This window comes from Spermophilus citellus (genome assembly GCF_964194105.1).
Source record: "Spermophilus citellus genome assembly, chromosome: 12".
NCBI lineage: Eukaryota > Metazoa > Chordata > Mammalia > Rodentia > Sciuridae > Spermophilus > Spermophilus citellus.
The window spans coordinates 30,872,684-30,898,415 of record NC_138198.1 but is presented as its reverse complement, the minus strand read 5'-3'; the positions used below and the strand labels follow the sequence as shown (position 1 = coordinate 30,898,415).

The 25,732-nt window shown below is 37.1% G+C and overlaps 1 protein-coding gene across 1 annotated transcript in view; it reads right to left on the bottom strand.

Moving 5' to 3' along the window:
• Positions 1 to 25,732, bottom strand: part of LOC308631405 (voltage-dependent T-type calcium channel subunit alpha-1I-like) — a gene marked incomplete at its 3' end in the record, with an annotated part of 180,846 nt that overhangs the window by 96,789 nt on the left and 58,325 nt on the right. Inside the window, 3 exon segments of the mRNA XM_081262609.1 lie at positions 1,725 to 1,897; positions 4,996 to 5,100; positions 8,164 to 8,460. Coding sequence (XP_081118735.1) covers positions 1,725 to 1,897; positions 4,996 to 5,081 — 259 coding nt within the window. The 5' untranslated portion in view covers positions 5,082 to 5,100; positions 8,164 to 8,460.

The window sequence follows — 25,732 nt, the reverse complement described above, 5'->3', positions numbered from 1 at the left end:
TGGTATTTAACTTTTGCTTCCCCTTTCAAAACATGCTGCTTTTCAAATTAGCAGAAGCATTATTGGAAGAATACGCCGTGACAGGGTGTTTATTATTGCTGCTTCTTGGGTGGTTATGGCATGCAGCCTTATTATTAACACTGCAGTTAAGGCATGGCACAGGACTAGCATGACACATCTCAACATGTTTTATGGTTTGAAGGGGGAATTACCAAGCTTTTGCAAAACTTAAAAAACTTGCATAAGACTTTTGTAGTGGTTAAAAAAACATATATGATTGTTTTAAAACATGAAAGTGCTACCTAACATGCAGTTTTCACAAAATTGAATCATTCAAAATTCTTAGAAACCTGAAACAAGCAGCTTAAGGATTTCTCTACTGCAATGACATTAGCAACTAGAAACAGGAAACATCAACCAACCATCTCTCCCAGGAGTTCTAGGAATGTTACTCTATCTACATGCTGACACAAAAAATGAAGATGGTATAAAACTGAGATTAAAAGTAAGGTTTGGTAACCAGTGAACCCTAAAAGGGAAAAGAAAGAGGAGATGAAAAGACGGGCATTGAAACAAGAATCCTCTTGGATGTTGAGCACTATGTATAATTTTGATGGAGGAACCAGAAAATAAAGGCTGATTTTCAGAGTGGACTGGTATGAGTTGTATATGCTATATGTATACGTTAAAGTTCTTAGAAGATAAAACAAATATAGTTCTATTTAAAACTTACCTCATACCCAGCACTGCAAAAAAAAAAAAATGCTGTGATGATAATACACTAACAGGTAGCAAGATTTTATGATCGATCAGGAGCAAATGTAGTTTGAAGCTCCTATATCTATATGTAAAGACAAACTATTTTTCTAAAATATGCCTTTTCAAATATTATATAAAAGGTAGATTAAAAAATATGACCTCGAAGAGGATGCATTCAAAAACAATACAAGAGATGATAATCTCCCTGGCCCTGAAGGAAAGGAGCATATGGATACTTCAGAGCACATATTAGTTCTGAGCACCGAGACACTGCTCATACATGCCTGAGATTTATTTTTGGCACCACAAAGTCAAAAGTGTTTTCAAAATATTATTTTCTTAATTTTTTTTCTGTAGGCAAAAATATCAAAGAAGAGAAGCATAAAATTATCTCAGAAAAAAAGAAAACCACAGGAAGAAAGCTGTCACGTTCTGGGTTTCCACTTCACAAAAGAATTTTTACTGGAGATTAGAGCCTTTCGAATCTCTTGTCATTCAGGATATGAAATTCTAATCCAGTGGCATGGCCAGTTGAGACTCAGACTTAATCAAATATGCTGACTAGCTGAAACAGGAGGTGGTTCACTTCCTTACTTCTGGTTTCCATCTCAAACTGGCTTCTTACTTGCAAATTATGACAGTCACTTACTGTGCAAGCTATGAAAACTTCAAGTGGGACAGGAGAACCAGTGGGCCCCCCTAATTGAGTTTACTATATGAAGCGTTAGATCACCCTGACTCACCTCAGTCTCCCCTGTCTTTAGGGAATGAATGGTTGAATTTTATACAAAGCCTATTTATAAACCACGGCAAGTGATACTTGCATTCATCTTATACTGTGACATCATTTCCTCATCAATAATTTAAGCATAAGAAATGGATGAAAGGGACTCTGAACGGACTTCTCACACATAGAAAAACAGAAACCAACTCTACTCTCTAAGATATTAATTCAGTCCTCTTACCTTGCTCTTTGATCTGACGAATTTGCTTCACAGTTTCTTTTAAGATTGCACATTTGTCAGGTTTGAAGTTAAAGTTGTCTATATCATTAAAATTTGCAAAAATCAGATCTGCAAGTTCTTCTATGTATTTATTTTCCTGTTCACGATTACGTTTCTCAGTGTTCCTTTTGGGGCTAAAAAGGAGGAACATATTTTAGTTTAAGAATATGAAAAGATAAACACAATAAGCTAGTTTTAATAAAACATAGCAAACAAGAGTTACCTATATAAACACAGAAGCACTTTAGGAGGGTAAAAACCAATTTGTCCTAAAATCTTGCATGTTTTAAAAAATTCAAACTTATACCAGTTTGTAATTATACATTTATTACTTATGTGATTATTTGTTCAATGTGTTTAACCTCTCCCACTGTACTATCGGCTTCAACATGACAAGATTCTCCATGATTTTGTTTACTATAGTGCTTAACACAGTGTTTCATACCAGTTGGACTCCAATTTATTGGCAAATAAATAAAGGAATTTTTTTTTTTTTTTTTTTTTTTAAAGAGAGAGTGAGAGAGAGGGGGACAGAGAGAGAGAGAATTTTAACATTTATTTATTCTTAGTTCTCGGCAGACACAACATCTTCGTTTGTATGTGGTGCTGAGGATCGAACCCGGGCCGCACGCACGCTAGGCGAGCGCGCTACCGCTTGAGCCACATCGCCAGCCCAAGGAATGTTTTTAAAAAAGGTAAAAGAGGTTAGATTTATAAATATTTGAAGTTAAGATTAGTAAAAGAAGAAAGGCAAGTTAAACTAGTTAAAACTATAAATACATTTCAATGATTGTTGGTAAAACATGAATAATGAAAACAAATCTTCTTGGTTTCGAACTTTTTTAGGACGATAGCAATCAAATCCAGTAGCCCTTTAAAGATAATTCAAAAAGTCACAATACAGCTCGAAACAAAAGCGAAACTGACCTAGGATATTTGTTAACTGTCCAAGCTGAATGACATGCAAAATACAAACAACCCGTCTGAGTTCAGCTAAAGTTTTAAAAAGTTAGGAAGGGACAAAATCTTCTATTTGAATCTGACAAAACTGCCAACTCAAATGTTTCTTTTGATAATAACAATGTATAATTATTTTCTCAAGTGTCATGGGAGGTGCAATAAATGAATTCAAAACAATACAATAAGGAAGAGAAGCCAGGTGTTTAATATATAGCAGATTTCTGTATTTTTACATTACACTAACTTTAAATATTTGTAAAATATGTCCATGTATTTGTCTCCATCAGTTTTATTTTTATTAAACAATACACCTAAGATTTAACATAATTTCTTCATTTTGTAGCAGCTATATGATTTATCTGGATCACCAAGTTAAGTTACTAGAAGAGCAGGGAAAAGATGATTTTTCCCCCCAAGTCTCATTTTTACACCATTTTATTAAGTGCAGTGAAAGATGGGGTGGCTGAAGGCTTAGAAGAGCCTAGTTCCCATTTTGGCCCCTCTGCCTTCCTCTGCTACCCTCCAATTCACCCATACTACCCCCACATTGCACAGGATAATAAATAAATGACGAATAGGTGAGAAAGGGAAACTGGATTACAAAGAGCCCTGAGAGCGCACCGGGCAGAGGCTCAGAGACAAGTATACCCAAACATGGCACCAGCTCAGCATGGCATCGGTAGGCAACAGCCTGTTACCAGGAACAATTTCCATTTATCAAACTGCCTCCCTAGGTAGGATTCCTGCATATTAAATGCAGTCTGACAGCCAGAAAGTTGTGGTTTACCAGGAAGCACTAGAAAATCTACAGGCAGCACCCAGCAGCCTGGGCTGGGATGTGGAGATAGGATTGTTTTGTTTGGCAACGAGAGTGGGAGAGAAGGGAATATAAAACACTCCTCTCGTTTCCTTCTTGATGACTTTTCCTAGCCCTCTTCCCTACTGTCTCTCTATCTGATTACCTCTCTCTCTCTCTCTCTCTCTCTCTCTCTCTCTCTCTCTCTATATATATATATATATATATATATATATATATATATATATATATATTAAACTGGCTCTTAGATAAAAAAAAGAAAGAAAGAAAACGGCCTTTTCTAAGAGAGAATTTTTTTTTTAATATTTATTTTTTTAGTTTTCGGCAGACATAACATCTTTGTTTGTATGTGGTGCTGAGGATCAAACCTGGGCTGCACGCATGCCAGGCGAGCACGCTACCGCTTGAGCCACATCCCCAGCCCTGAAAAGGCTGTTTTCATTTAACTTTTAAAATATTTTATTGGACTAAAAAGTCTCTCTTCTACCTTTCTTCCCTCTTTTTCAAGTTCTCTTCCACCAAAATGGATAATAACTATATTGCCCGGTTATCCTACAACAAGATAAATAATAGATGCTTTTTATTCCTTTTTTGTACATATGGTGGTATGCTCCATCAACACTTTCTAAACCTGTTATTTCTATGTCACAATATTCTTAAGAGATCGTTTTTGTATTAACCCATAGAATGTTCTCATTCTTCATCATCACTGTATTGTGTTCTAGGTTGCAGATGTACCACAGCTGTTTAAAGTTCTCTCCATTCAGTTTTTGCCTAATCTTTTATAATTATAAACAATGTTGTTATGAGTAACCACAAATGTACACTTGGATATGTGAAAGCACATCCTAGAACAATTCCTAGAAGTGGAACTGCTAGTTCAAAGAGGATATGCATTTATAATTTCAATACTGCCAAATTACCCTACATGGAGGTTCTAACAATATACACTTCCAACCAAAATATATAAAATAAAACTTGCTTTAAGTTATTTAGTTGTTTTGTTTTTCATTGAAGGTCCACCATCTTTATTTTTAACTCAAAAGAAAATGGATTTCAGCAAACAAATAAGAACCCAGTATAACACAAAGAACAAATCTTTTTATTACAGGATCTACTGGTTACAATATTCTGTGATCTAGCAGAAAAGAAAATATGAAAAACTCAAGATTATAGAATGAACTGGTTATTTAGAGTCAAATATACAGGGGACATCAGAAGTATATAGCTTTCCTTTTTCTTATAAAGAATAAAATCTTTAACTGATTAGCATATTCAAAATAAAAGCTAAAACATTTAAAAGTTTAACTGTTAAGGAAGAAAATTAAATACTATATTTGAATTTGGACTAAAATCGATACTAAAATAACAAAGAAAAATGCAAAGCTTTAACATAAAATACCAATCCCTCACCATCCCACCCCCCGCCCCAAACCCCCCCAGCAAGAATCTAACCTGGGTCCAAGCTGGTCAGGACATTCCTTGCGCTTTCTTGTCTCTGCCCTGGATGGGTCAGAGGTATTTTCTCCCATCCCACTCATCTTGAACACATATCAGCAACTAAAATTAAAAAGACAGATAAAGAGCTGATGATAAAGTATCTGATGATTTTGCCAACAGTTAAAGAACTCTGACTTTAATAAGAAATTTGACAACACTGATCAACACATTGTTTTGATATACGTGCATGTTTTTCTAATGAAATGTCTGATATATTTTTTTAACCTTGCTTAAAGCAAATGGAAGGATTAACATTTAAACATTTAAGAAACAAACCAGCCTACCTCCTTGGGCCCAAACTCTTCAAACAGGAGTTGGATTTCAACAGCACCATGAGCTACAACCTGCTAGCTCTGGGACCGGGCCACTGAGAGAGTTTCAGGGGCTCTCTTGCACCATGTGGAAATGACAGGTGTTGTAAGTAAGGGGCTCCTCCCAGTCTCTGTTTTGGGTTAGCCAATGGGAAGTCTATGCTGCAATAGCTCACCCGTGACAGACAGCCCGAGGACGCAGCAGTGCTACAACACTTGATTAAAGGATTCCAAATTTAGCCAGGTAGATCTGACACCCTTGTGGTGGCCCTGAGTTCCTACCCCTCAAATGGAGGCTCTTCCTGCCTCCCTAAGAAGCTGATGTGCAGGTTTCTCCTGCTGCCACAGCATCACTGCTCCTCTGTTGGTGTCCTCTCTCCAGGGCAGCTGGCCTCCCTCCCTGCACACTGCTGGGTGGCTTCCTCTCTCACATCCTGCTGCTGCAGACTTTCCTCCCCTCAGCTGGTTCTAGCTGCTATCACCTAAGGTCTTCAGGCACTCCAAAATCAGGGGAACTACTGCCTCTGAGGGAGCATGTGGAACGTTTTTCATAATAAGAGAATAATTGTGCTCACAATGGTCATCGCTAACAGAACCAAAATACTACTGGGAGCGCATAAGAACGAGGGAGTGACATGAAGATGAAGAACCAAAAAAGCCAGAGAGACTAATAAAGTATGAATACAGCAGAAAAGACCTCAAGGTGCTTAATAATTGTTTGGAAAGGAAAAAAAAAACAAAACAAATGCAGCCCCAAAATACAAGTCACCATTTAAAAATCTTTCCTAGAAATCCCATTTGATACTATTTCTCCTTCCTCTGTCCCCAGGCTTCTAAATAATCTTTGTTCTCCTTTAGTTTTTATAGTAGCTTTTCTTCCTTTCTAGGTCAGAAAAAGTCGCAGAGAAGGCCAAGTCAGTGGAAAACCAAGAACTTAAGGGAGACACCAGAGAGCAATGGGCCCATCAAGAGCAAGGACAAAGAGCAAGGCAGGCTAAGGAAAGCAGTATCTGACACCCATCATGGTATCACCACCACGTACCAATTAAATTGCCCAACTGCTTCCTTCTGTGGAGTCTGAGTTGTCCAGTCTCACTGCAACTGTTTCTTCTGGCCACTGTTCTGTTCCAAAAGGGCAGTAGAGCCAATAGTTTTATTTAAAAGAGTCATGTGTAAGTAGAATGAAGAAATAGCCTATCAGCTGAGGAAGGTTGAGCCAATCACACAATTCAGGAGGTCACATGGAGGATACAATTTGAAAGCTAAGCCTGAGCTTCCTGCTGGAGGGAGTAATGTAACCAAGTCCCAAGGTCCTGTTTTGTGCTCACATTTTTGGCCTGATAATAAGTATAATCTGTATTTAGTTACTATTAATTTAGTATTTACTATGTAACCCAGCAAATTACAGATTCAAAGACAGATTATGAGAGGTAGTATTGCAGAGAGGCCAAGGGCCAGTATCCATGTCTGAGCTTCACCACTTGGTCAGCTGTATGACCTTGACAAGTTACTTCACCCTTCATGCTGTAATGACCTCGTCTGTGAAATGGAGATAGTCATTAGCATCTACAGCACAGGCTACCAGGTGGATTAGTAAATGTCAAAACTGGGAGTTATATACAGGCTTATAGAGCTCCTACTCTTAACTAATGTTACAGCAAAGAGCCCCCTTATCGAATCAGCTATTCTTCATCTATCACAGAGGTGCAGGCCAGGTCAGGGAAGAAACAAATTCTGCCTTGTATGGGCTTCTGCACTTGACTCTGTTCCTTTTATCTAAACATCATTCATTCATTCATTCATTCATTCAACAAAGACTACTTTGCCACTGTAAATGAGATTCAGTGCCATAAGAAACATAAACAGTAATGTTGCTCTCAAGAAGACAGGCTGACAGGAGAGATAAATTTGTATATAGGAAACACTCCAATAAGGACAAATATATATTATACATTTGACTTGCACTACTCTGTACTGTGAGATCCGAGAAAAGAGAGCTGAACTGGCTGTTAAAGAGGAAGTAAGGAGCCTAGCCTGAGGACAGCATATGATTCTAAATAGGTGGGTTGGGAGCCAGGCCACTGCAGGAGGTTTGCAGGTACAGAAAAGAAAAAACCTGAATGAATATCAGAGCCCTTCTCAGATGATACCCTATAAACATTCCATTTTTCAGTACTACTTTCTGAAACACAGTTCCCATAGTTTCACTCATGAGCATATGGGAAAAAACATTACATATCCAACCTAAGTAAGCTTTCAACAAATAACCTAGGTAAATTTCACCCTGGAAGCAGCTTTCTATATGACATTAAAATATAATCTTTAATATTTAGCATAATGTCCCATATAGTAGGTATAAGTAAAAATTTTTACTGATGAAAATAGCTATTTTTCCCCCCAGAGTATCATCAGGTATATTAGAAAAGTACAGTACTACCAGAAAGATCAGAAAGCTTTTCAATGGACAATTAAAATAAGTGACTATTTTACTTAGTTATTTGTACTCAGTTTGGGGGTTGAACATTAGGATCAGCATCATGTACTTAAAATTTCCCCACAATATGTTAATAATGGTGACAATGCATGAGGAGACAGCACTGACACATTCAGCACAGGGTCTAGAGATGAGGAGAGCAGCAGAAGTGAGGGTTCTCCAGTCTTAGTAGAGCCATTTCAGCACACTGTCTTTGTTTGGCTTGTTCCTTCCCAAAGTTAGTTTATAACCACTCACTCTAGAGTTTTAAAACATCACTAATTTACTCTTGAAGTAAGTTACTTAAGCCAAGTTTCTCTTTTCATTATGTGATGGTACCGTAAACACATTTCCTCAAAATCTTCAAGGCTTCTGCTTTATGAACATGATGGCTTTTTAATTTTTCTGTGCCTGCCCCATATGTCCTCTTTTCTGCACATTTTCTCTGGGCTGTATGTCCTCAGTAGATATTTCCAACCAACCCTAATACCACTAAAGGGAAAAAAGGTGGATGGGAGAGGGCAAGGCCCAGAGGACTTGGCCGAGTCAAGGAAAGGAGAGTCCCCTGCAGGGCCCCATCAGGTTGAGGACTTGCCAACATCACAGGGGTGGCCCATCTGAATCCCTGCCAGTCACCTAGGGAAAACAAAAAGAAGACAGAGCTGAGAGAAGAGGAGGAAAAAAAAAAGAAAAAGAAGAGGAAAGAAAGAAGGGGGTGGGGGAAGGAGGAAGGGAGAGAATTAAGGTAGGGGCATGGAAGGGAGGAGGGTGGTAAGAGGGTGACAGGCAGCCAGTGGTAGCTGCTGTCCTGGAGCAGACACGTGGATTTATGTCTTGCTCTTCAGTGAGTGAACCAAATAAATAACAGTGAGCCTCATTAATGAGGTGCTCTAGGAGGAGAACTGTGGCACTCTCATTCAAATGACTGTCTGATATTTTTAACACCCTGTGTGAGGCTTGGCTGGCAGTGAGTGTCAGCATTTCACTCGTAGTATGTGGCGAGGGCTGGTGAGTTCATTTTTTTCCCCACAACTCAAAATACTGGGTAAGGCAGCAGCAACACAGGTAGACAGACAGAGGTCAGATAGAAAAGTGATTTCCTTTTAGACTTACTCACAAAAAAATATCAAAAGTTAAATAATCTAAATGGAGAAAAGAGTATTAATGCATGTTTTGTAAATCAAAGTTAAAAATTAATTTTCAATGAAAAAGTAGAAGACGGAAAATACTGCAGTGCAGCACTTAAGGTTTAAAATTTTATTTTGTAGCCAGCCCTAAATGAACAGTTCCTTAAGGGTTCTGTATGTTTTCAATATTCACATGAAATTAAAATTCTTGAACATGTCACTCTCAGTTCTCAAACTGTTCAATGTAAATCAAAAACTGAAAATGATACCAGTTAACTCTTGGGCTGATGATAATTACAGTCATTGAAAGCAAACCAGTTTCTACCAGATGTTGGGAGTTGTGAAGGACAAAACTGGAAAAGAAGTTTCTCTTTGTCCATGCTTGTTATCTAAAACCACACAATATCCCTGCTGAAACTTTACTGTGACAGTACATCCTCCTTCTTATCCTTTGATATCAACTTGTAGGAACTAGATAATAGAGGAAAGTGCTACAGCCACAAGATTCACCAAGTTTTATTTTTTAAAAAGTAACAATATTCTGGAAGGGGTGAACAACGCCAGTCAAATCCTTAGCTAAGGACAGAGAGAGAAAAAAAAAAAAGTCAAATCCTAATGTGGTTTGAAAGTACATTCTTCTTTCATAGAACTCATCCATATAACTTATAAGGTAACACAGCTATTGCTTGCTAAACAGCTTCACAACCATTAAAGCTAGTTAATCATCCAGAATTCATGTAAATGATAATGTGTATTTTATCTTTTATCAGTGTAGGCCATCTTCCAAACAACATCTGTAAAACTGTCAGATTTATTATATGCTGCACAAATTCACTTAAAGGATAATACAGTTGCTGAAATTCACACATAATAAAGTGATTGAACATCAGATCTGTTGCTAGCTCTAAGAAGTATCTGCAAAAAGTCAGGTACTCTCTCAGAGTCCTTACTTTGAGATGATAGTACAATGAAATTTATATGGAAACAAAACACAAAGAGCTGCTTAAACAACTTCTCTTATTAACACCTCCATGAGGAGTACCTACCTGTTAAATCATCTAGTCTAGCTCTTGAGGAGAGCAGAAAGCCCCTACAGCTTCCAAGGCCTTCCAGGTTGTGGGTGTGTGCGTGTGCGCACGCTGGGAATGGAACCAAAGGCCTCCCACAGCCTAGACAAGCGCTCGCCCACTGAACTACATTCCTAGTCCTCCTCCTCCTTTTTTCTGAATTCTCTTTCCGAAAGATATATGAAATCGTCATGTAATGTGTCAACTGATTCTACACAAATTTTTAAGACCAAGAAATGCTCAAGCAATATAAAAATATACATAAATCACCACTTAAATTCTTCTCCATTTCTGTTCTACTAAACTATAAAAGGATAATCTTCCAGAGAGCTGTAATTGCTCAGATGCCCTCCTTAAAGCTAAAGGTACATTCTGTACTGATTTACCAAAAAATGAAAACATTAGCTCATTCTAAACTCCAGTTTTTCCCTCAAAGTATACTGTGTTCTGGGGGGATCCCTTAATTATACAAAAACAAATTTCTGGGCCAGTCTCTGATAAGTCTAAAGAAACATTGAATCTAATGCTTCAATAAACAGAATGTGCTTTTCAGCTGTGGATTCCTGAGAAAAGTAGAAAACAGTGGGTCAAACCTTGGGAGCTGGTCAGATGACACAGATAAAGACACCCAATTGATGGAGGAGAGGAAACACCTCCTTCCAAATAGTGTTAATTGGCTAAAATTACCCAAAGCAAACATTATTTTGGCAAGACCCAAGTTTTGGCAACAGTTAAATAAATACTCTATGCAGACTATGCAAGGATATATTTTTGAGGCATACAAAGAAAGAAGCATCATATATGCAAATAAAATAAGTAGAACTATGTAGATTTACTAAACAGAGGAATGAGAGCACATGGAAAAAAAAAATCCAACCTTTTCTTCCTGCTGGCAAACAAGTAATGCATTGAACACAGTGACAGAGGGTACTACATAACATTTCAAGATATTTTAGTTGGCAAAATGGTATAATATTTTCCCCAAAGCATTATTACTCTTTTTACTAGATCATAAGAACACTTTTAATTTTATCTTTATATAACACTATGGCACTCCTTGGTTTTCACATAATAGAATTTTAATTTATCTCACATCATACAGTCTGTATTATAGACAAACTACAGTCTGTACCTACAGTTTCACTCATAAAACTGCACATTAATTCATACAGTGACAACAGTCAGCATGCAAAGCTAAAGAAGACTCACTGCAAATAAATCCAGAATAAAAGACATCTTATTTGGAAACAAAAGTTCAATACAACTTTCTAGTTTACTGCAATACACTGTACGTTTGACTTTTGAAATAACTGCAATAAATGCCAGACACAAACTCCTCTCATTAGGACATGATTTTCAATAGTAAAATACTAGCAGTTTACAGTAGGGTACAGGATTAAAGAAAACAACATATCCCACAACTACAGCTACTCTCCAAGTAAAATGGCTTTAGCACCTACCTTCTGCATGCTGTATCCTAGTCCACGGAACAGTAATAACAGTGTATAAACAAATGTTTAAGCTAAAAATTCCTTCCTTCTCAATATGCTCTGCTCTTAGATTTACTTTTGTATAATGGCCTCAAAGTGGTATATTAGACAGTAACTAGAAGACAAATTCCATTTTCTGACTGAAAGCCAATAATACTCATGAATTTTTTAGCTGAAAGACACTTCAAGATGCCATTGGGAAGACTGTAATAAACACATTAGGCTGCAAATGGGCAGCAGCAGCTCTTTAACACATGCTGCAATAATCAAATAAATGGCTAACTTCATGTTCACTGGTGACACAAATATTTTGCTGTAACATTTTCATCATCTACATTTCTCTTAAAGGAGGAGGAAAAACTCTCTTAAAGACTTGTCGGAAAAATTCAGTGCAGAGTAGCAGAGAGCTGTTCTATACTCTTTACCAACGGGGAAAATGTCTAGTCTGACATCAGTGGCCTGAGATGGTTTCTACTTTCTGAATTCTCATAGACTAAGTTCCTTAACATAGCCAGCCTCTGGGCTGCTTATATATCCAAGGATGTCAGCTGGTGCTAATATGGCCAGGAATAGCAAGACTAGGTTTTAATAAGGCCTCAGATGAGAAAACATCACAGGAAGAAGTTGCATTCCTCCCATAATGTAACATTTTCCTTCCCTCTCCAGCAGGGTATACTTAGTCTCTATTTAGTATTCTGAAAACCAGTTTTCACTGAAGGCTTAAGCATTCTGGAAAGCAGGCAAACAAGAAAATAATGTAGTATTTGTGTTTGATTTTCATAACTTATTCAGATTAAAATTATTTTTTTCTGGTCTTTTTTTTCCTTTCTTTTCTTTTTTGGTGGTGGTGGTGCTGGAATTCTAGGACCTTCCTATGCTGAACAAGCATTCTACCACAGAGATATACCCTCAGCCTGTAATTATCTTTCTTTATTCTGAAACACATCTTAAATTTCTTTGAGATGAAAAATTCCTGAACAGATAAATGAGTCCTCTCTGATATGTTTTCTTTTGTTGTTTTTCTGGCTAACATGTATTGAAAACTTATGAGTTAGGCACTCTGTACATATCTCCTGCATAAAACCCCATCTTGAAGATATATTAAGGTACGTGTGTGTATACAAAGAGACATGTATCTATGTCTATCTATCTATCTTACACATCATTTAACCTCTCTGACCTGTTTCCATAGAATTTACCTAAGTCACAGAAAATAAATAATGGGTCAGGATTCAAATTCAGGTTTAATTAAAAAAAAACTATCACTTGCTGAGTGCTTAGTATGTTGTCAGGCATACCCTACATATTTTGCATATATAAATTTATAATAACATGATTCGAACTATTTTACAGATGAAGAAATTGAGGTACAGAAGAGAGAATTTAATTTGACCAAGGCCACATGGAAGTTTTTGTTTGCTTTTATAAGCAAATCCAAACAGTTCCTCAATTCTTAACCACTGTAATGTGGGTACTGAAGGTTCCTATTCAGTACTCTTAATACTTTCACTGAGAGAGAAATTTATAAACTTGAGTTTAATTACATAAATCAGTATATTTATATTTTTTTCCCTATGGTCCTGGGGATTGAACCCAGAGCCTTGTGCAGGCTAAGGAAGCACTTTACCACTGAGTTACATCCCCTGCCTCAGAAATCAGTATATTCTACTTTAACTTAGTAAATAGTGGCTACATAATTTGAAATATTTTTTTGTTTTTCTAAAAATGTTCCAATATCATTGTAAAATGCAAAATGATTCTTTCTATAAAAGACATACACATTTTAGAATCACCCGTCCATTCCTCCAATAAATAATTAATGCTTCAGGTACTGTTGTAGACATTGGGGACAGAGCCGTGACATAGCATACAAAAGTCCCTATCCTCCTGAAGCTCACATTCCAGTGCAGAAAGGAAACCATGCCTCAACTAATGAGCAATTATTCCCTGAAGACAAAGGAAATATTGTTATTACTGAATTCAGTATGAAGTTAATGAAATAAAACCAGCTAAGAATTTTCTCTGGCACACCAAGAATGCTCAGTTTCATTCTAAGCAGTTAAAAAAAAAAAAACTCCTTATTTGACATAACCAGAAAGAGTAATTGGTTGATTTAAGAATTTAGTTATGAAGAATAATTATAGAAAACGATACATACTATTTTAATTAACAATTTCATTTTAACACTCAACATGAAAGTTTAGGTATTAGCCTTCATTGGAATTTCAGTGCTTATCTTGCATAATATTGACCCATAATTAATACAATATTATTTCCAATTTTTATTAAAATAAACCTAGGACTTATAGACACTTAAGTGTTCTTAAAAGTTCTTTTAAGTCTGGGTTTCCATTCTTGTTTCCTCAGCTTATTATGAATGTGCTGCATATATCCACTTAGTAGCAAGTTTTGTCCATTTCATATTGAACCCAATTTCATAGAAATGAATGTATATTTTCAAATGCGTGTAATAGGTTACATAATATTTAATTAAATTGTGCAATTAGAATAACAGGTATAACTGGCACAAACTTATTTGGATACAATCTAGCTCTTGGTGGGCACACCTGGCTGCAGAAATATGGGGTATACTGAAGTTGCCCACCAGCCTATGGTACTCAGAGGTGGCTGCATCAGGTCTTGGTTTATAGAAGAGAATGCAAATCATGGGGATATTCCATGCTATGAGTCCAACAGAGACTGATCAAGAAAATCAGAATTCACACAGAGTTCAACTGAGGGCAGAGGTCATCAGCCCTTCAACAAATATTACTGGAATCTATTATGTGCCAAGCACAGTTCTATGATTTAAGAAATATAGCAATGAACAAAACAGACCAAGTCCATGACTCTTAGGTTCCAAGTGAAAAGCTGGTAGTCGAGGGATCATAAAACAAATACAATATTTACTATATCAGATAGTGATTAAAGCTATAGATATAGCTTCTTTATTGATAAATAAGGTAGGATTAGGACAAGTTTAAAATAGAAAGGGGTGAACTTGGGCATGGTAGCACACATCTGTAATCCCAGCAGCTCAGAACACTGAGACAGGAGGACTGCAAATTCAAAGCCAGCCTCAAGCAACCTAGCAAGCCGCTGGCTCAGTGGTTAAGCACCCCTGGGTTCAATCCCTGTTAAGCCCCCTCCCCATCATCCAAAAAAAGGAGTTAAGGGGAATTTTCATATAGTCCTCTCTGATGGGTGACAACTGAGCAATCTTTCTAAGAAAACGAAGAGTCACAATTTATTATGTAACCAATAAAGCAAAACATATGACTTCTCTCATGTAGAAGAAGAAGAAAAAGGAAAATATAAAATCAAAGGAAGACTAGTAGAGGAAAGGGACGAAGGGGTAGGAGACAGGGAGGGAGGAAGGGGAATGCGGGAGAGTGATATTGACCAAATAATATTGTTATATTATGGGCATGTACAAATGTGTAACAATAATCCCATCAGTATGTATGACTATATGTACCAAAAAAAAATGAGGGGAAAAAGTAAAACATAAGAAAAGTTGTACAACGGCACAGCTAAGAGTACATCCTCTGGTGTCAACTTTGGTTTGGAATCCCTGGAATACCAAAAATTCATTATATGACCTGAAGAAATTATTTAATTAACCTCATCGGATCTCAATTTCTTCATTTGTAAAACTGGAAAAATAATAAGATATAGAGGCTGTTGAGAGTAGGAAATATAAAGGAGTCTGGCACATCCTAAGGGCTTATTTAATTAAATATATATTATTTGAATTTAATAGTATGTGGATATTTATGAAATAATCTAAGCTGTTGGTGAAAACAGTTGGAGAGGAAAATTATACCAAAAAAAAAAAAAAAGAAAAGTTACCAAAGTATTAGCAGTTAAATTTTTTTGATGAGGACTATGAGTGTAATTAAAAATTTATTATTTCCCAAATTTCTTTTCATTAATACATCAGAGTTTTATGAGTGTACAGTAAGAAGAAAGAAAGAAAGGAGTGGGAGAAGGAGGGAAGGAAGGAAAGAGAGAAAACTGGCTGTGCTGTTGGTAAAAACAAAGTCCTCTCAAATCAAAGAGAGATTCTTATAAAACCAGCTCTTTAAGATGCAAATTATAAGTGTGTATATTGCTTTCATACAGATTTTCTAGAAGAACCCTGAAAAGGTGAACCTATTGTACTCTAAGTTGCATAAAGACTGCCCAAAGTGAGTGAAAAAAAGAGATAATTTTACTGATGAGATTTAGCAACAAAATTTGAGGTATAAATTATTTCCTTTGGTCAATCAAGGGCTATTTCTATAGTAATTTTCAAACCCCCATAAGTATATAATAACTGTATACTTATAACTATATCTTAATCTACATTTCTCCAAATTTATCCTAAATTCTTCCTTAACAGAAAGTCAGAAACTGATAGTTGAGACTCTTTACTATATCCTATGCTCTTTAACTTTATGAACTTTTTCATGTTTCCTCCCATATGTGACTCTTTTAGAGCAAGAGCTTTTCAGCAAAAGTTACAAAAATACCTTACTTATTGTCATGAATAACTGATGGTTCCCAGGCTCTTGTTCTGAACCCACCATGGAATATTACAATTAAAATGACACTTCTTCTGAATTAGGGCAACCTCCTAGCACCCACCTTCCTCATCAGGGGGCCCAGTGCAGTGCCAGGGGCTGCTGGCCTACACTGCTGCCTCCCACCCAGTCATTGATGGGACTCAGTTCTTCTTCCTTTACTCCATTGCACTCACTCAACTCTCACATTTTCTTTAGAGTTCTTTATCTCTAATTAACAGGAGAAGAAATTAGAGCCAAAACTTTTAAGCATGTTGCAGGGGAAAAGTATAGGACCTAAATTAAGGGCCTTAAAGTTAGAGGAAAAAATAAAATATATAGTTATAGCCCTCTTGGTAGTATAAATTACATTTCCTTACTAGGGTAAAACACATGCAAGAACTATTATTTTTTAAATATGCTTTCAATGTTCTCTGTTCTCTACCATTCTTCTATACAAGTGGAAAATGAAGATGGAGGGAAAAACTGGTTTGGGAAGACCTCTGGTTCATCTTCTCACCACACAAATTCTTACATGTACTTTTTGTCAAGTCTTATGATAAATCTAAGCAGTATTTGCTCTGAGGTAATGGCTGTTATTAAAAAGAAAAAGAGTGGGGTGCAAGGTGCATGCCTGTAATCTCAGTGACTTGGAAGGAAGCTGAGGCAGGAGGATTGTCAAGTTTGGGGTCAGCCTCAGCAACCTTAGTGAAGCCCTGTCTAAAAATTTTAAAAAGGATTGGGGCTGTGCTCTAGCTCAGTGATAGAGTGCCTCTGGGTTCAATCACCGTTAATACCACCACCAATAATCATCATCATCATCATCATCATCATCATCATCATTATTATTATTTTAAACGGCAGCTCTGGATCAATAGAGTCCTGTTCGTCTCCAATCCCAAATCAACTAATCACTTTTATTTGTAACTAACACAACCCTACAGAAAAATTTGAGAATTACTTGAATTTAAAAAGTTATCTATAAGAATTAATTATTTGAGGGGCTGGGGTTGTGGCTCAGTGGTAGAGTGCTTGCCTACTATGCATGATGCACTGGGTTCAACTCTCAGCACCACATACAAATAAATAAAATAAAGGTCTATCAACAACTAAAAAAAAAATTTAAAAAAGAATTATTTGAAAAGAAATTTTAAATTACTTTCATATCTGAAAATGTGAGCTGAATCGATAAATTAAACATTTATTTTTCTTTCTGAAATGTAAGATTTTAGTAATCATCAAAACTAACCGTAATGTGAAGTTTATGAGAGATTTCTATTTCAGCTTAAGTTTCAAACCTGGAACACAAATAGTTGTCTGCAGAAGCATAATCATATTGCTATCATTAGGACTTCCAACAGAGCTCAGTTCTAACTTCAAAGTAAGAGGCCAGAGAGCCCTCCAGTTTGAGGGAACTTTGTGAAATATACACAGTAGCCAAGAAAAGCTAGAAATGCAAGGGTTTTTTTTTTCCCTTTGTGGAATAAAATTATAACTAGACTCAAGATTGATAGTTTCTAATTACCCTTTGAGTAGTTAATACAAATTTAAACCCAAATGAGTTTGAAGTATACTACAATAATAAATTGATGGGCTAATAAGAGCAGTCTAGAATAGGCATTAAAAAGATTAAACAAACTTCTCTGCTTTTATAATGTGTTGCTTTCCACCTTTGTTTTTAAAAATTTATTAATCTTAAAATGTTTTTGCACGAAAAGAACAAAGAATACTTGTTTTGTAAAGCCTACATCTTGTTTGGCCATATCTTGCAAGTATTAAACACACAATGAAAATTCAAATAAATTAAGATAATTGCTTGACACCACAGAGATAATTGACAGTATTATATTCCTTATGTCTGGTACCAAAATCAAAGGGATCAGAATTCATTAAGCTGTGACTGAAACCTTGGTTTCAATTGGGTTAAAATGATGTAGAGAAAACTAATCCAGGTCTCAGAGGCCTAATGACTCATTATATATGTATTCATAAGCACACATGTATATTTTCTTTAGTTTGGTGTTTTCTTTTTAAGTTAATATTTCAGAACCAAGAGCAGTGACTATTACTTAGGGCAAAAAAACATTTGGATGATTAAGTTTAAGAAGGTTAAGTTTATAATTCATACAGGTCTCCTTTTGATATTAAAATATAACTTAAATTGCAGGCTTTTAACTTAAAATCTATTTTCATTTATTTCCTTCTGATGTTCAATTCAACTGTCCTGATAATTATAGAGTAACTGCTAAGGGCAAATTACTGTGCTCCGTGGACACTGCACTACAATCACTGAGTAAGAAACAGAACTCAATATCAAGAAATGGAAAATATAGGAAGAGAATACAAGCAGAGAACTAACCAACGTGGAAGATAGTATACACGACAAGTACAAAATGCTAATGGGGAGAATTACTTCTTGTTGCAGGGGGACTTGGCAAAGGTTTTGTGAATGCCTGGGCTGGGTTCTAGAGAACAGATAGAATTCTCCGAAGTGAAGATGGGGTGGTGGTGAGCATGTACAAGATGACTTCAGGACCTCAAGGGGGTGGGCATTTGAGAAAAGAAAGGCTGGGCAAGAAGTGCTATAATAAGTGTGTGGTTAGCATGGTCATGGGACCTGCAGATGGGAGAGTCTAAATTCTTTGGCCCACATTGCCACTAGGCCTTGGTTGGTGCTGTAGTACCCTACCCAAACCAGAGCAGCCCAAGAATTGTGCTTCTCAAAGTGTCACCTAGGGGCTGTCAGTGATTGATGCCTTCTGGCTCTAGACCAGCTCCCTGAATGAGAGAGAGAGATCTAGGCTGGGCCTGGCCCTCTGCCTGTCAAGCTGGCCCTGCAATGCTGACTCCACGAAGCTGAAGAGCGACTGCCCCAAACTTCAGAGAGTGATTTTCCTGTCCCACCCCAGTGACCTGATATCGGATTAACTTGTAGTTATCATTTTTATCTGTGAGGGAGAATAAAAGGAAAGAAAAAGCAGTGGGCATTTTTATTCATTCAATTCAATTTAGTTACCAGGTTATCTGGTTAAGAATTTACTTTGCAAAGCTTAAAAACCTTAAAAGCTAGAACAAGTAGTAGTAGTTTCTGTTAGTTTAATAAGCTGTAAGCACAATGAAAAGTTTTCAGCTAGAGATGGTAAAATCACAGTTATGTTAGAGAGAATAGCATGGCAGTGGCATAAAGACATTTCTGGCAGTGTGGGGAGGAGAGGCTAAAGGACAGCTGATAGGAGGTTGCAAAAAGCCACATATGGTATGATTGCATTTATATGAAATGTCTAGAATAAGCAAATCCATAGAAACGGAAAGTAGATTAGTGGTTACCAGGGGCTGGGGCGGAGCGGGGTGGGGGGGGGTGGGGGGGGAATGGAGAGTGACTGCTAATGAGTACAGGGTTTCTTTTGGGGTTGATGAAAACGTTCTGAAATTAGATAATGATGATGGTTGTACAATGTGAATAAACTAAGTACCACTGAATGTATACTTTGTAAGTCTAAATTTTATGTTATGTGGATTTAAAGTCAAAAAAGCTATTATTAAAGATAAACAACCCAAAACCTCCAGAAAACAACAACAAAAACCATAAGCAATAAAGCTTGACGCTGATAACCTTGCTAAACTGTGCAACAGAGAAATGGACAGTCTGCAAGTATCTAGAACACAATTCCAATCAAGAAGCACCTCTCTAATAACATTCATCCCAAATGAATCTTCCTTCTTATTTTTGTGAAAGAGATTAGAATATGAATTTAATTTCTTTTTTCTTTTTCCTTTTTGTGGTAATGGGGATTTAACCCAGTATATCTCAGTCTTTTTTTTTTTTTTTTTTTTTCTGAAACAGAGTCTCTGTAAGTTGCTGCAGCTGGTCTTGAACTTGTTATCCTCCTGCCTTGGTTTTTTGAGTTGCTGGGATTGCGGGCATGTGCCACGAGGCCTAGCCAAGAATTCAAATTTTTTTTTTAGAGGTTTTTGTCTAATAAAAGTAACACATGCCTCTAGTAGACAGTTTAGAAAATACAAAACTTTATAAAGACTAAAACAGCACATATTTTTACTACAGAGAGAATCATTAGGTAATGATTTTTAAAATTTTTTCCACTTAATATTTTTAAACATATGTGCATGTATAATTTAAGTACAAATTGTACATATAATTTTATAGCTGGTTCTTTTGTGTTTTCTTAATGTTAGCTACTACATTTTTTTTTAAAGAGAGAGTGAGAGAGGAGAGAGAGAGAGAGAGAGAGAATTTTTTTAATATTTATTTTTTAGTTCTCGGCGGACACAACATCTTTGTTGGTATGTGGTGCTGAGGATCGAACCCGGGCCGCACGCACACCAGGCGAGCGCGCTACCGCTTGAGCCACATCCCCAGCCCAACTACTACATTTTTTTCATGGCATTAAATGTCTATAGGTTTGGGGTTGTGGCTCAGTGGTAGAACACTTGCCTAGCATGTGTGAGGCACTGGGCTTGATCCTCAGCACCACATAAAAATAAATAAAAAAAAAATAAAGTCACTGATGTTTTTATGACAACATGCTAATATTAAACTTATAGTTAACAGTGTTAAAAAAGTCTTTATAAACACAATTTTTAATAGTTTGATAATATCCCAACATATGAATATAGCACAAAATATTTAAAGAATTTTCAATACGTAACAGATTGTTCCACTTTTTTGCTACTATAAATAATACTGCAATAAATATTGTTTATTAAAACTCAATCCACATTTCTGACTATTTATCTACAATAGTCTTAGAAATGTAACTTCCAGGTCAAAGAGTGTAACCATATTTAAGTCTATCCATATACACTGTCAAATTATTTTCCAAGAAGGTTGTATTAATTTACAACCCCCTTGGCAGGAGTTCTCCCTCACAATTAATAGTAATAGGTTCTCTAATTTTATAAAAATGCTTCATTAATTTGAAGATTATGGCATGACATTGTTTTAATATTTAAACTGATCTGGTAATTGAACATCTTGAAAATGTTTGTAGCACTGCATTTTTTACTGACTGAAGAATATTGAGTCTAGGTATACTATAAATAGAGTTAAGTCCGTTAGGCATTTGATATAATGCTGGTAAGGACTTAAAAGCAGAATGTGAGGTCTACTGGTGGTTCCCAAATTTGGCCACTAATGAAACACCAGAGCTTTTAAAAAATGCAGATTTCTGGGCTGGAGTTGTGGCTCAGTGAGAGCGCGCTTGCCTCGCACTGGATTCAATCCTCAGCCCCACATAAAAATAAATAAACAAAATATATTGTGCCTGTGTATAACTAAAAAAAATATTTTTTAAAAAAAATGCAGATTTCTGGCCAGTCTGGTGGTTTATGCCTGCTGACCCAGCACTCTGGGGGGTTGACCTGAACCCAGGAGCTCAAGGCTACCCTGGATGACACACTGAGACTCCATCACAAAAAACAACCCCCCCCCACACACATACACTTCACACTTCCTGGCTCCACCCCAGTAACGCAAAATCCCCTCAGGAAGGACCCCAGGGCACCAGCTGAAGCCTGCAGTGCAATGATTGGGAGAGCAACATTGGAACTACAGGGCTGTATGGCAAGAGAAAACGAAGAGTGGAGTATGTTAGTGGAATAACATTCTTGCTGTCAACAGATTATTTATCTTTTTTGGCTCTTCTGACAGGTCACTACTTCTTCTACAGTCCAAATCCACAGAAGCTGCTATTTCTCTCACTATACAGACAGCAGGGAGAGGCGCTGGGCCACTCTCTCCTTCCTCAGAGCATCACTCTATTTAGAAGAGCCCCTATATAAACATCTCTCTCCTCTGAAAATACCTTTCTCTACTCATGCAATAGGACACCGATATCTCCCTGTCTGCCTCTGAAATTCACCAACATTTACCCTCTATATTTAACTAAAGCTTTTAGCATCTGATGAGTTCTTCCTCTCTGGTCCAAATTTTGTCTTCATCGTGAGTGATTTTGGAGACCACGCAGACGAGCTAAATATTATCCATATCTCTCTATTCCAATTAACTTTCCCTCCACTTCACTTCACTCAGGCTGCCTATTATCACACCTTGAATCCTATTATTGCCCAGGTTTTTCCCACTTGAATGCCACTTTTTGCCCCCCACCTCCTAAGCAGAGTGGCTTTCCTACTGTCTTTCTCCACATAACTGGCCTTCAGTGCACAAAGAATCTAGTATCTTGCCCTTTTCACATCTCCTTTTCTTCACTCCTAGTGAATCACTTCTTGCCTCAGGACTCTCGATTCCCTTTCATACCTCTCAAGGAATACATTCTCCAAAACTTCATCCTAAGCTGTCTCTACTCCTAAAAGAGGGCAGCTGGGCACTGATGGAGAATATCACACAGCTCTAGGGCAAAGGGTCCCACAAACATTCCAAGACTTTTTTTTTTTTTAGAGAGAAGAGAAGAGAAGAGAAGAGAAGAGAAGAGAAGAGAAGAGAAGAGAAGAGAAGAGAGGAGAGGAGAGGAGAGGAGAGGAGAGGAGAGGAGAGGAGAGGAGAGGAGAGGAGAGGAGAGGAGAGGAGAGGAGAGGAGAGAATTTTTTAATACTTATTTTTCAGTTTTCGGTGGGCATAATATCTTTTATTTTTATTTTATGTGGTGCTGAGGATCCAATCCAGCGCCCCCGCATACCAGGTGAGTGCATTACTGCTTGAGCCATATCCCCAGCCTCATTCCAAGACTTTTGAAACCGCACGGGCTCATAGTCTTCTGGCAAACCCTGTGCTTTGTTCTCAGGTCAATTCCTTCTATATACCTCACCAAGTATTTCCAGTTTATACAACTTCAGCAAATGCCTATTCCATCTGATTTCCCTCAACTTGTGTTCCTCTTACCTAGAAAGAAATCTGCCTGTCTTCCACATGGCTCTGGTGTCTCTGAGGATGTGTAACCCTTCTTCCTATAAACATTAACCACTTCAAGCCATTTCTGTTCCCCTCTCCACTTTCTCTGAGACCCTGCTGTAAAAGTTGTGGCTTCTAAGTCCCATGTTTTCAATTTCTTCCTATTTCCACCTGTACACAGGTCCCTGGAGTCTGAATCTTCCAGCTACCATATGATCTTACCTTCACTTCCACACCTACCCAGAGAGTATAGGTCGGCAATACCGTAAGTCAAACTCGTCCCTTTCCCCTTACTCTACAATCCAAAACAAGTACCTTTCTCCATTAAATCTGCCTCTCTAGTCGTCATGACACACCAATGCCCAAACCTTCAGAAAATAAAGCACACGGTATGTGATACTAAACCCCTCCACTGTGCTAAAACATTCACCATCACATCCTGGCAAAGCCCCCCATGATTCCTCCCAGAATCTATCCCATGACACAGTACTCCACTGGTCTTCCTCTTAAACCATTTAACCTCTTTCCCGTCTCTTTTATGGGATCTTCTTCCTCTGTGGAGTAACCCAGGCTTCACCTTGACCCAATACTCGTCAGTCAACTTTGTTTTTAAAATTATTTTTAATAGGTCAATTTAAGTATTTAAAAATATCTTTTAGTTGTAGATGGACACAATGCCTTTATTCATTTATTTGTATATGGTGCTGAGGATCAAACCCAGTGCTTTACACATGCAAGGCAAGAGCTCCACCACTGAGCTACAACCCCAGTCCCTGAAGTATAATTTAATGCTAGAAAATTCACCCTTTTAGTGTATTTTAAAAGTGTTTTAATTTCTTCTCAGAGATGTGCAATCATCTCCCTAATTCCAGACATTTTCATCATTCCCAAAGGAAACCCCCATACTCATTATGCAATCGCTTCCCATTCCCTCCTCTCCCCAATCCCTGGGAGCCACCAATCTACTTTCCATCTCCATGGATTGCCTAATCTTGACATTTTATATAAGTATAATCATATAATATGAGACCTTTTGTACCTAATTTGTTTTAATTAGCATAAGATTACCAATCAAGAGTACGATAGCATGCATGGATCAGTACTTCTTCCCTTCTCTGGTCAAATACTCTACTGTATGGATATACCACCTTCTGTTTATCCATTACTCAGCTGATAAAGACATTTGGGTTATTTTTACTTTTTCACTATTATGAACTTTTTCACTATTATGGAATTTGTGTAGAATTTTTACACAGATAAATGCTTGCAGTTCTACTGGATACATACTAAGGAATGGAACTGGAATCATATTGGAACTCTATGGAACTTCCTGAAGATCTGCCAAACTGACTCTCAAAGCAGCTACACCATTTTATATTTCCACCAGCCATTAATAAGGGTTCCAATTTCTCTACATCTTTGCCCACATTAATTATTTTCCTTTTCTTATCATTGCCTTCCCAGTGGTCTTGAAGTGGTACCTTATCAAGAGTTTTATTTGTATTTCCCTAATAATAATGATAACAAACATCTTTTCATGAACTAATTTGTCTATTATCTTCTGTGGAGAAGTATCTACTGAAATCCTTTGCCTATTTTACAATGAGGTTCCCCAATGATTCTTAACACTGCTTTTGGGTTTATAAACCCCTTTGAGAATATGACCAAGTTAAAAAACAAAACACACAGGTATAAAATAAGGCATATAAATATCCTAACAAATCCCTAACTCATTTACACCATTTGTAGACCCTGCATATGAAGCACCCTTGTTTTACATCACAGCTTCTTGATCATGGCTGCATATTTAAAAATCATCTGGGGAGCTTTTTAAAAGTACAACACTACTATATGATCCATCAATTCTACTTCTAGGTATGCACTCAAAAGAATTAAAACAGGGTCACAAACAGACAATGTGTACATCTATAATTCAAGCAGCATTATTTACAATAGCCAAAAGATGAAAACAACCCAAATACCCGTCAACACATGAATGAATAAATAGAATGTGAAGACACCCACAACAGAATGCTATTCAGCCTTAAAAAGGAATGAAGCACTGATTCATGCAACAACATGGACAAACCATGAAATCCTAAGTGAAATAAACTAGACACAAATGGCTACTTATTATGTTTCCAACTTATGTTAGGTATTTAGAATAGACAGATTCACAGAGACAGAAAGTAGAACAGAGATTATCAGGGCAGGGAGGGAGGGAATGGGGAGTTAATTGTTTGATGGATGAGTTTCTGTTTGGGATGATGAAACTGTAGAAATAGATAGCAACAACTATTGCACAATTTAGTGAATTATATATGTTACTGAATTACACACGGAAAAAGCATTAACATCGTAAAATTATGATATATAAATTTTACCATAATAAAAAAATCGAAAAACCAACAAAAATTTAAATAAACATAACCAAGGCACTATCTAGATACATTAATTCAAGAGATTTTAGATGTGTGGTTTAATCATCACTATTTCTCTTAAAAGCTTTCCAGGTAATTCTGATGTTTCAACATGACCAAGAACTGCCACTCTGTAGCCTCTCTGGTGGTGCCACCTGTCCCATTGCTTCCCAAAGTCCTTCTTTCCAGCCTTACCTCTCTAAGGTTCTATCTAAAAAGTTCTTTTAGCCAGCCGTCTGCTTGCAAACTGAGCTCATCCATTTCTTTTTCCCACCCCCAACACATTTCCTACCTGGAACACATTCTACTGAACACCCTCCTCAGACTTCTGTATTCTTCTCATTAAATCAATAATAAGGTAACTTTGTCTCTCAAATACTCTCAGGTCCCGGCCC